Source organism: Eleutherodactylus coqui, chromosome 10 (genome assembly GCF_035609145.1).
Source record: "Eleutherodactylus coqui strain aEleCoq1 chromosome 10, aEleCoq1.hap1, whole genome shotgun sequence".
NCBI lineage: Eukaryota > Metazoa > Chordata > Amphibia > Anura > Eleutherodactylidae > Eleutherodactylus > Eleutherodactylus coqui.
The window spans coordinates 34,069,305-34,082,240 of NC_089846.1; the positions used below are offsets into that span (position 1 = coordinate 34,069,305).

The 12,936-nt window shown below is 40.4% G+C and overlaps 1 protein-coding gene across 1 annotated transcript in view; it reads right to left on the bottom strand.

Annotated features, from left to right (window-relative positions):
* Window positions 1-12,936, bottom strand: part of ADGRD2 (adhesion G protein-coupled receptor D2) — a 248,331-nt gene that overhangs the window by 59,597 nt on the left and 175,798 nt on the right. Inside the window, exons 20-23 of the mRNA XM_066582034.1 lie at window positions 11,731-11,777; window positions 10,068-10,116; window positions 8,959-9,085; window positions 8,351-8,409 (exon numbers count right to left, since the gene is read on the bottom strand). Coding sequence (XP_066438131.1) covers window positions 8,351-8,409; window positions 8,959-9,085; window positions 10,068-10,116; window positions 11,731-11,777 — 282 coding nt within the window. The remainder of the gene's footprint in view (window positions 1-8,350; window positions 8,410-8,958; window positions 9,086-10,067; window positions 10,117-11,730; window positions 11,778-12,936) is intronic.

Genomic DNA, 12,936 nt, shown 5'->3' on the forward strand with positions numbered 1-12,936 from the left:
AAAAAGAGGACACTTTTTTTCCTATAATATATTTATTGATTATATAATATAATATATATATTGATCTCAGGCTTTTTAAATAATACAATCTAATATATTTTTTAACATCACATACAATATTATCATACATCTTATGACATGAGTAAAACCCTCAGTGCTGCTGTTTTTTAATCTTATGTAATTTTAGGAGTATTTTATTTGAAGAGATGCAATAGAATGAAATGTAATGTTGTTATTGTAATAAGTGTCGATCATGGAATCCACAAGGTAAATGTGGTTGTATATCATATTGCATCTAAGAGAGTCTTATAATTAATATGAGTTTATAATTTTAAAAGAATGGGAGAGACATATATATATATATATATATATATATATATATATACTGAAGCTGAAATGTGGTTGGGTCTTTCAGCATGACAATGATCCCAAGCACACCGCCAGGCCAACGAAGGAGTGGCTTCGTAAGAAGCATTTCAAGGTCCTGGAGTGGCCTAGCCAGTCTTTGGATCTCAACCCTATAGAAAACCTTTGGAGGGAGTTGAAAGTCTGTGTTGCCCAGTGACAACGCCAAAACATCACTGCTTTTGAGGAGATCTGCATGGAGTAATGGGCCAACATACCAGCAACAGTGTGTGCCAACCTTGTGAGGACTTACAGAAAACGTTTGACCTCTGTCATTGCCAATAAAGGATAAATACAAAATTATTGAGATGAACTTTTGTTATTGACCAAATACTTATTTTCCATCATAATTTGCAAATAAATTTGTTAAAAATCAGACAATCAGACTTTTTTTTGTGTATGAGCCAAGGATGATGTGGTGAAACATTTTGATAATGTGGATATTGTGAGTTATGTGATTTTTGAAATGATGCCGTCATATAAAGTCACATGATTTGGGAGATAACATTAGTAAGTTATGGGATTTCTCTGCGGACATGATGAGCTCACGTCATCTATTCCGCCTCTAAGATGATGCGGTATACAGAGAGGACGCGCCCTTACCATTAGCCATACCAATATGATGACGTGGCACGTCATAGCGACATGCCCATGTCAATAAACCTGCCCCTATGAGGACGCAGCACGCTGAGACGGCGTGACCGCGTCACTGACCACACCTCATTATCTGTATGATGACGCGACACGTCTTAGTAACGCGCCGACGTCACCAACCCCACCCATAGGATGCTCATACCATATCACATTATCACGAAGCGCAGAGATGTTTTTTCTAATAGAATATTAGACATACTTGAATGACATGCACAGTAAAGAAAGGTCTATGTACAGAAAAAAACTATTTGTAGAATTGCAAAACCTGAATATTAGGCTAAAGAGGTATAATGACATTGGCTAGACATAAAATGGCAGAACTGGACTTTATGTCATGTCCACTTCAAGTGTGCAATAACTGTAAACCAAAACACCCACTTGGCAGTGTTCACATCACACTACCAGCAACCCCTGAAGTACAAGGAAAAAACAAACAAAGGAGGGAAACTTTCTCTAAGGGAAACTAGAGGATGGCTAGCCCTGATAAGGACGCTTCCAACCCTCTTGCCTGTGCCACTCACTAACCTTAATAAATGACTCAGGAGAACCACCATACGATTAAACAAAATCTTCAAAGAATAAATCTCAGCAATAAATCTCTGTACTTATCCGAGGAGCTGCTGGAAGAACCCAGATCTTGAGATATCCTCCACCAATAGCAGAAAGAGACTGTACTAAATTGACCAGTACAGAACCCAGGCAAGGAGGAATCTAAAAACCCTCCCTAATTGCCAACAGCTGACAACACCCACCAGAGTTAAAGAAGATAAATGCACAGTCAAACTCAAATAGACACAACAATAAGCCTATAATGTGCTGTTCTGGCACACCAATTTTCTAAATTTCCAGTATTATTGACCCATGTCCCTTAACTACTATTCTTGCAGCCCCAAACTTGTGCCTACACACCCCAACAGCATTTGATTATCTGAACAGAATGGAAAACACTACTTATCCAGAGGGACCAAAACACCTACATGTTTCACTAAGCGACTCCCATAATATACTATTGCCTACGGGATTGATTACCAAGTTAAGTAGGTGTATTGTTAGAGATAATTCATAATACACCTACTGCCTACCTGAAACCTTCAGGCACTGAAGTTATGATAATCCTTCTACACAAGCCAATTCTCAATTGAATGAGTCCCCGCTAACTCGTTTGCGCTCATGCAGAATGTTTAGACGGGCAGATAATTGTTAAGAATCGTTCACTTCTCGTTCAGTGCTTCACATTCTATGTGACACACTGAGTGGGGGGGGGGGGTTAAACTTAACAAAATGTGAGCGAACCACCGAAGATTTTTATGATGGCTGAAACTGAATGACTGATGTGAAGTACACAGTCCTAGTTATCAGTCAATCGTTAGCTCGTGTTTAGACGTAAAGATAATCGCTCACTTTTGTTTGTTTGAGCAAATTTTAAACAGCAATCGTTATACTTAAACAGGCCATAAGTCTTCTTTTCTATCCTCTTACCGTAGTACAAAATGCAACGCAGAAGCTCAATAACTAAATAGTAATTTCGTATTGGATATTGCTTCCGAGAGATCAGGTCAACCGGTTAAGTTCTGTATTTCAATAAATATCTTAGAAAACATAAATTGACATATTTCTACAAAGTGCAACATTAAAAGTAAAATGCTTCTGCATACTGCATTGTGGAATGCTCGTTTTATAGCTTTCTTTCTGCAGATTATTGAAATATAACAATGACAGCTGATGCTAGGGTCGTTAAATATGCAACGTTCAAAATGTTTCCTACCCATTTGTGGATGTCCTTGCTTCGCATTTAAAATATTCTAATAAATTTATAATAATTGACAAAGTTTTTAAAATTCCACAGCGATTTCGCCTAATGTGAAAGCACCCTAAGGGACAAATATTGCATGAATAGTAGCTTAAAATAGTCAATAGAAAAGCTAGCATGTGCACGACTGTTTGTATGTTTTTGTCATACATCGATTGTTGTTAATTTTTGCGGCCGCTGAAGCCGGCATTTCCTTGCGAAGTTTATTGGTTAATTGCTGAAAGAAAACAACTGCCACGTTTGTGCAGCACACGAGCACTAAGCTCAGCACGGTCGCAGGGTGATGATAACCACAACTGTAGAAAATCGACTATTGCACTGAAGCACAGTGCGCAACACAACCGATGTACGTAACCCAGAAGTAGGCCCATGCGGCACCAGAATACAAGACTTCGCATGGAGACAGGGAAATGCACATAAGGTAGTAGATAGCCGCACACCACGCTATGCGGAACGGTAGCACCAGGGAGAGTGAAGGAAGCCTGGCCCTAACCTAGCAGATAGGCTGATGAGTCCCTGCCTAAAGCGGTGACATCGCTTTTATAAAGGCGGCCCAGTGGTCTTCTTTCTGGGCTCTGATTGTCCCTTTAGGAAACCCAGGAGAGATGCACTGACACGCAAAGCAAAACAGAACAGAAATGACAAGCAGCAAAACAAACTGAAAAGGAACCAGCAGCTACTTATCTGCATATTGTGATACACCCAGCACAGCAGAGCTCCAACTCCAAGTTCTCCACTGTGGAACAGAATAAGCAGCACTGGTCCCCAGGAGGGGGGAGAATATATAGCCCCTCTGCACCTGAGCACTGGCAGAATGCATAGCAAACCACACCTCAATCCTACTACCAGGCATGGCTAATCCAGCATGCTTTCGATGCAGCAAAGGCAGACAGCACCAACAGAACTCTGCACATAGTGCATTAACCCTTAACCTGCTTAACAAGACAACAGGTCTTTGGCCTGTACTGAGGCCACCATGCCGCGACAACAGCTACCTGTTTTTACCAGACAAGAATAAACCAGGGACTATTTTTAGGTGAGCTGAAACAAAGTGTGCATTATGCCAGTCAGTGTAATGCTGACAGGCATCCAATGAGGCTCTGGCATCAATGTGACTATTTAGATGCTATGGTCACTATTGACTGCACCGTATATGTAAGAAATGTCACATTTACAGAGAATTCGCCGGGTATTTTTTGCTGCTCTCACTGATGGCACCATAAAGTAGTGACATATATGATGATTTCAATAGTCCTTCATTTATGGGATAAAGTAAAGGAAACATGTCAGTCCTACTGCTGACTGCTTCAGTACCAAGTCAGCTCAGGGTTTTCTCCATGTACTCCCATGCTACACCAGAAAACAACTGTACACTGACAAGGGGGAAAAAAACCCAGAAACAGATCTCTTCCTTCTGTAAAGTCCTCGGGTCTGTTGGGTCAAACATTGCCTTAAAGGGAATGGTAGCATAATAGCTGGTGCTACAGAGTCATTATACTCTCTATATAGTCTGAGACACTCTGCTTTTGGATGGACCATGAAAGATACAGGATGAATGTCAGTGCTGATATCAGGACTCAAACCGGGAACCTCCTGCGTTTCAAGCAGTAGCCCTTGTTATTGAGCCACCAGCCCTGTGGACAGTTCCCTTGTATGATTCTCAGCCTTGTTCCCTGATCCCATTAATCTATTCTCCACTTCCTGGTCCTGACCCCTCCTCTATTTCCTGATAAAGTCAATAGAGCATTATTGTGCTCTATTGCCTTTATCAAGCTGCATCTCCTTACCTGCTCCTCTCCTGTGAACCATCACTACCTGCTGACAACTCCTGGCTCTCCTCCCGACTACAATTTTTACCTTATCCATTTGTAATGCAAACGTGACTACCTGCTGACCACCTCCGGCTTCCTCCTGACTACTCTCTAGTCCCGCATGGCTCCTACCCAGTGCCAGTAAGTAGCTACAGCTGATGTTATAAGTGCCGGTCCATCCAAGAGCAAGGTGAGTGTCTTAGACTCCAGAAGCACACTGAGCATAGAGTAATCTAAAATTCTGGTGGCCATTTTACATATATGAAGAAGGGACTACAAATGGAGGAAACCATGACAGAAACATTGAAAAGTAGGGCATCAGCTATATTAAATATACACTATACATGTATTGTGAAATTTTCACTATGAACCGAAGGGTTGCTTTAAGTCACTGGAGATACACTTTAAACTGTTTTATAGTCACCTTCCTACAGTTTCAACAAACCGAAACCTAAAAAGCCAATAACTAGGAGAGATTGCCGGAGCTAAAAGCAGTAAGAGCTTTAAGCATACCTTTAAAAACCTTGGAATTCAAAGCAGATCTGTTACAGTATGTGATATGCACCACCGAGTACAACCCCTGTAATGCTTTAAAAGAATACAAATATCCTAAAAAGCTTAATGGAAGTTATGGACAAGATTAGAGATGAGCGAGTATACTCGCTAAGGCACATTACTCGAGCGAGTAGTGCCTTAGCCGAGTATCTCCCCGCTTGTCTCTAAAGATTCGGGGGCCGGCACAGGTGAGTTGCGGCGGAAAGCGGGCGGGAGAGAGGGAGATCTTCCCTCCGTTCCTCCCCGCTCTCCCCCGCCGCTCCCTGCTCCCCACCGGCCCCCGAATCTTTAGAGATGAGCGGGGAGATACTCGGCTAAGGCCCTACTGGCTCGAGTAATGTGCCTTAGCGAGTATACTCGCTCATCTCTAGACAAGATATCAAGGAAGAGCAAATCAGGAAATAAAGAAATCTGTCCTGGTTTAAGATGATCAGCAAACTAACTTTATAATAGACGACGTAACAAGTTTTTGTTAGGCAATTGCAAAAGAATAAGTAATCCATGGTTATGGTTCTAGAAAAACACTTTACAGTTAATCTTGTCAAGACAGCTGTTTATAAAAGTTAAGATCTTATAAGTGTAAAACTCTGAAGGACAAATCGGCAGAACATCTTAAGGAAGAGGTATTGTATTGTCTCCATTACCTTATACTCATGCACACCACCTTATATATATATTGAGTATTTATATGCCTTGTTCAGTACAATTATTGCAAGCACTAAGGCAATAAATAATGCTTTTCCGTGACACTTACTTTTTCGTTTTGCTTTCATCTTCATTAGGAAAAAAGGGTGTCCTTGGCATTTAAAAAGGCATTATTTTTTTTTTTTTTTTGAAATCGCAAACTCTATCAAACATTGGTCTTTTTTGTAAGCTCTTAAGTCACTTTCATATGTTCAGTGTGAGTAACTGAGCAGTAGGTGGCAGGAATGGATCTGAGGAGATTAATCTAATCATGAACAGGAGCTCTGTTTAAAATCCCTCTAATCGCTTTGTATCGAGAAATGTTCTTTGTGTTTCCTAATCCTGATCAATTCACTGGAAATTGAATGTCAAAATAAATTACATTTGCACTGAGGACAACATATTAATATCACGCAAAACATCACAATATATAATATTAAGGTAGCTCTCTATTAATGTAATTGCTACTTTAAAAGGGTATTCCTATCTCAGACTTTTAGAGCATATGAACAGCATATGTCCTAAAAGTCTGATAAGTGTGGGTTCTAGAAGTGGGACCAAGTACCGTATATACTAGAGTATAAGCCGAGCTTTTTAGCACATTTTTAATGCTGAAAAAGCCCCCCTCGGCTTATAGTAGAGTGAGGTAAAAAAAAAAACACAAAAAAACCCCCTGCAATTCTCACCTTCCATCCAGCGTCTGTGTCCCCGACGCGATGGACTTCCCGGCGGTGTGGCAAGCTGCTTGAGAATTCTACATGCTGTCATCTTAATTCTCTTTATAGCAAAAGTCAGTGGCACTGTGCTAGATCTCTTACACAATGAACATTGGAGAAACCTGATGGACCCCACTGAATTATTATTGGGTTCAAAGGGTTCTGCCAAGGTACTGTATTGTAATTTTGACACAAAAACCAGCACAAAATTCTGTACTTTTTTCTCAGTAAAGAACCCCCATTACATATGTGATCAGAGCCTAAGTAACGCTTAAAGGGTTAGTGCACTTTTGTAGCCATTTTTATTGCTCCGAAACCTCTAAAACAAAGAAAATAAGCAGCTTTGTGAGCAGTCTTGATTAAGAATATCCTATCACACAGGAACTGCCCTAATGCATTTGATAAAATGTTTTTCTTGGGCGGTGGAAAAGTTCCCCCCACACACACACAAAGAGACTGTTAGATTCCCCATCATTTCCTGCCGTCTAAACCTGACCACACTTTAGGGCACATTCTTAGGGGCATATTTGCTGGTCATGTGTTCTTTCTTCTGGCGGTGCGGAGAGTCGTCCGCGCCTGCAGTGCGGCTGCCTTATCGTGCAGTAACACGGGCGCATCGGCACCCGATGCGCCTGTGTGACTGCGCCCTCAAGCCCTTCCATGAAAAACAATTCAGGGGTGCCGGCAGACATTGTTTTTAATGGAGCCGCCGGCAGCAGCCGCGGCTCCATTGAAAACGTGGGGAGGAGAGGGTGACATTTTTTAAGCCCCTTAGCACCGCGTGGTGCTTGGCTCGAGTAACGAGTACATCAAGCAGGCTAAAGCTCGAATGAGCATCAAGCTTGGACGAGCATGCTTGCTCATCTCTACTTTTTAACTTTAGCACGCAGCAACCAAAATAATTCAACAAGGCAGATCAACTTTTCAGTAGATACCTCCCATCAGTCAACATGTGTCACACTCATGCATGTCACGAAAGGCTGCCAATGGTCAACAGTCTTGCAGGCTGTTCAAAGTCTCTAATGTATGACCAGCCTAATTCCATAGTCATGTGCCATTCTCTTCTATCTTTCCCTCTTCTACTGTCTGTAGGTTTTAACTAGAGAGGGTAGAGGGAGTAAATGACAAGATCAGATGACGTATCAGTTTCTTCATGGTCTGTGTTTTTTCTTTCTCATTCAGCCTTATAACTTTTATTTCCTGGTTTTGTAACCATTTCTATTGTTTCATTAAAACCCATTGTGATAATAATAATAGTCATATAATACCAACATTCCATAAGCGAATCGGGAGGAAAAAGTCCTTTATTCAATTCCTACTTGTTAGAAGTATCCTTGATAATAAGCTGATCACAAAGCTCTTCCCCTGCTGAGACCCCTAGTGATCAGCTATAACTTGGCTGTAACTGTTTATTTTCCATGCAGCGCCACCACAGGGGGGTTTGGGTATTACATGACACCCATTGTGATCACTTGGATTTCTGTGTAATGATGTGACACTTTTTGTTAGCGCTCTCCACTCTACCCAGGATGGAAAATATGGGCCCCTCTCAATTAACTGAGAATTCCCTATTAGGCTATGTGTAAATGGGTTTTCACAACGGAACAACCCTTTTAGGTGCTCCAATATGCTATCAAAAGTAATGCAATGAGATACCACATTATATATGCTGACAAAGAAGAGATTGAATGAAAACAGCCTTAATATCTACTCACTGTGTTGTCAGTTGACAAGATGGAATATATATTAACGGGATGTTTGGTAACCACATGTCCTGAAAAATATACAGAAATGTACAGTTATCACTTCATTGGACTATATGGATAAGTAATCTTTAAAATTCGGGAAGTTTCAAAGATTTAGGTGGATCATGATGATGGCGACTCTTTCACTGGGAACCATCGAATGTGTTATTATACTGAAGTCCTACAATCTGGAGAAGTTCTAAATAATAATATTGCCCATAAACAGTCAATGGCATATAAGCATTTTACCAGACAGGAGTTGACTGATCACTCAAAACTGCCTATAGTGACTAATTCACAAATACTGTACATCTTGTTTGTACTATTCTGCATAATCATTCCCTTTATGACTTTTTTTTTACAAAGGGCAAGCTTAAATTTGATAAATATGAACTTGCATCCATGGGCGATTTTTCACATTTTTATATAAAGTTCTTCCTTTTATTAGTCATTTCTAATTTTGTTCCTCATTTACACCAACATTTATCATTATGACAATTCATTATGGTTTGTATCTCAAAGACACAAATGTGCCTTTCACAGCTCGATAGGGCATATCCATAATTCTGTATACTTACCCCTATGATCGCTGTTTTTTGAAGGTACTTCTGATGAGCTGCTCTTGGGATGGCACATATTTGGTTTGCTTATGTCCGATGTAGTATTTCTTCGACTGAATAAATAGTTTGTTGGTTGAGTACAGTTCTGAAATTAAAAACATATTGTACATAAGTCTAGTAGCTGCTCATCTTTGAGGACTAAACATTTTAATCACTATTTAAAAAGAGTACCTGCACTTTCCCCTTCGGAAGCTCCTGCTCCGTTGACTATTTTTGAGTCCTCCCAGGAGCTAAAGATGGCCCCATGTAGAACTATGCAACATGGAGCCCTCTTCAGTTGCTGGAAGGAGCCGAAAACAGCTGACGGAGCAAGAACACAGGGAGGTAAGCACCTCTCACTAAAGCTAATCGCCTTTATTTTTTTAAAACATTTTGCCCTCCCACTTAACCTTCATTAGTTCCCCAAAACACTAAATATGAGTGATCCTTGACTTAACAATTTCTGTTCGTTTTCGAAAGCACACTTGCTGCTACAGTCTCTAGCTGGTCGAGAAAGAGACAGCAGCAGCAAGTGTTCACTCAAAAACCATTTGTATGTATGTATGTGCTTTCAGTGGACTCAGCAACCAATGAGTGTGCCTTGGGTAGGGGTCGAAATATCAAATTCGCATCCACCAAAGAACCTTACGCACTCTTAACTAGCCAACAAACAATATTTTGGCCCATGTAAACACTCCCCACAATTCGTTCAGCGGTTGCAAAATTGAACAACAATCATTGTGTAAAAGCTCTCAGTCATTTGTACGCTTTAGCGACTATTTCAATTGACTATTTAGATGCTGGTTGTTCCTTCTAAAGCCATCCTAAATATGTCAGGACCTTCCCCTTGATAAGGTAAAGGACAAGACTCAATTGTCATGTCTATGGACATATATTAGTTAGTCCACCCATAGGGCAACCCAGTGGAGACATATTGGTCACTGTGAAAGAGAGGAAACTTTGTATTTAGCAGTGATATCATCATTTATCCCCTAAGCAGCTGCTTCTCACATATCAATTATCAATAGCATGCTATGATAAATAATTTAAAAAATTAAGCTAGTACTGCTAGTACTACACCGACTCACCGTAAATGACAACGCCTTTTTCTTCTCCTTCATTCTCTGAATGGCATTTCTTACCTAGATGCACATAAACATGTCTATAAAATTATCTTTTATAGAGAGATCATATCATTTCTGTACAATCTGGTAGTAGAAGGGCATGTTCAAAGAGCGGATTCACCAAGGAATTTTTCACATCAAATTCTGTCTCAAAAAAACCATGTCAAAGTCCGCGTTTTTTGTCGCGGATCCGCACGCAGAATTTGCCATGTCATTGGGCAAAAAGTCCCAGGTTCAAATCCCCATCAAGGTCAGATTCAAAGCTAGAACTCCAGCACTGCAAGGCACTGCTAAGCCAACATACCCGTCCTTTCAGCTCATAACACAGAGCCAATATATTGACAGTTATTGGTTGAGAAGATCCAATCTGATTTAGCAAACATTGGCCCAATTTGATTGCCCGGCCAATCATGACGAGCAAAACAAGCAAGAACTACAGCAGAAATGCTACAGTATGTCTGAATATACCATAACTTGGTTACACAAATGTAGATCTGGGGTATGTTCAAAGGTAGCAGATCTGGTGAGGATTTTCTGCAGCCCAAAAATCCACAATGTCAATTTTTGCACCGTTTGGTGCTGTGTTTGACATGGATTAGCAGCAGAAATCATATCTTCAACTGAAGGTGTGAAGTCTGTCGCTAATCTGCATCAAAATCCACATTAAATTCTGTGGACTTTGAGTCATATTTTTTCACTGCGTAAAATCTGCACTAAATCCGCTACATGTGAACATATGATTAGTGATCCCGTGTTCTGTTGAGATAGCGTAAGCTTATACAAAAGTGTCTAAAGATTCGCCAAATTTATCTTTCAGCATGAGCCACTGTGATAAACTTTGTGCCTCTTAAGACACTTTTATCAAACTTTTTGGTTGACCTACTTTCCACCAGTATTTCGAGTTACAATTTCGGTGTAGTATTATATATTATATTATATTTAAACCATGCCCCTTTTTCTAAGCCGCACTCCTTGCTAAAAAAAAAAGTATACAAAATACAATAAACATGGTGCAAGATGTGCCAGTTATTTGGCGCCACCTAAGCCATATTAAGAGTAAATATCCCATATTGAGTTGCATTTAATCTCGGTGACTGCAGCTATCACTCAATAGATAAAATCAATCAATAGTGCTGCAAAATGTAACCCAGACCTTATTTTCTAAATGTATCCACTTCACTTGTCTTGAAAGTACATTATTAAATCAGGTCTTGTTTACAGAAAATAATTCGGTTGTCACCAGGTCATTTTGTAAGGCAACTGCAGGAAATAACAATTTACAGGCATCCACTACATACAGTTATAGGAGTTTTATCCCCTATCCATAGGATAAATATCTGACCACTAGGACCTCCAGCAATCCTGAATGCCCCATATGAATGGAGCAGTAATGCACATGCTCGACCGTTACTCCATTCACTTCTATGGGACAGATAGATATTGATCTGGTTGGCAATCTGCCTGTTAACATAATTAAATATTGTATAATTTTTCTTCAATAGAACTACTAGACAGCAATAGATTTAAATCATGTCACTCCTTTATATACAGTGTACATATAGCTGAGGATATAAAATATCTGTAACGTTATATACACAAATACATTTACATTGTCTTACTATATTACCTTACCTCACTGTTATAAATGGCGTAAATCAAGAAAATATACAGCCCCTATAAGAAAGAACAGAGTAATAAGAATTTGGAATTAATATTAACCCTTTGCAATCCAATTTTGGATTCATGGTTTCCTAGGGGGCTCTCTCTTTCTGCCATTATACAATGGCACCATCTGCTGGCTAGAACCAGTACTGCGGGATGGGACATGCTGGAGAGACCCCCTGACAACAGAGTGGCCAGTAATATACAGTAAGAATACCCTGCCAGATGTCTTCAGACATCGAAGCTGTACAGCCTTCAATCAGAATGTTTTCAGACGTCAGATAGTGGATTGAAAAGAGTTAAATCTTTGTCAAAGAAGTTGAAAAAATATGCAGACTATTTACCAAGGAATCAACCTTCCTCAGTCTAATATTTATTTTAAAAAAAGAAAAAGATAGCTGCTGTATAGCACCTCAAATTCATTTAGGACTAAGTGATACAACTATTTTTTTTAAAGGACCACTGCTCTTTGAGACAACTTAATTTCCCTAAAATTATGTTTTTGTACTGAAAAACTTCTCTAAACTACTGGCCACTGTGGGTTTCCCTTCTTTCTAACTTGTTATCTGCTGCCTGTTGTCAAGTGCATTCTTTTGTCGTATAGATAAAATGTTATTACAAGAAGTAGGTGCTGTCTAATGTTGCCAATAGAAGTCTATAGAGATGAACATGAGTCAACAGTGTGATGCAGCAGCCAAAAAGGTAAACACAATCCTGGGATGTATTAAGAGAAGCATAAAGTCAAGATCATGTGAGGTAATTATCCCTCTGTACTCTTCCTTAGTCAGACCTCATCTGGAATAATGTGTCTAGTTCTGGGCACCCCACTTTAACCCCTTCCCTCCCCATGACGTAAGGGTACTTCCTGCAAAATGACGTATCCTTACGTCACAGGGATAGCGCAAGATCATAGCAGATCTCGCGCTATCCCGCAGCGGGAGCTGGCTGCCACTAGTAGCTGGCCTTCCACTGCGACAGCGGGGGGCATCGGAGATGCGCCCACCCGCCGTTAACCCCTTCCCTGCTGTGATCTAAGCAGGGAAAGGGTTCACAGAGGGAGTGCGCTCCCTCTGTGACCTCAGCCGGCTCTTGTGATAACATCGCGAGAGCCCGGCTGGTTGCTATGGCAACAGGACACCAGATACCGGCGTCCTGTATTGCCTAAGATCAC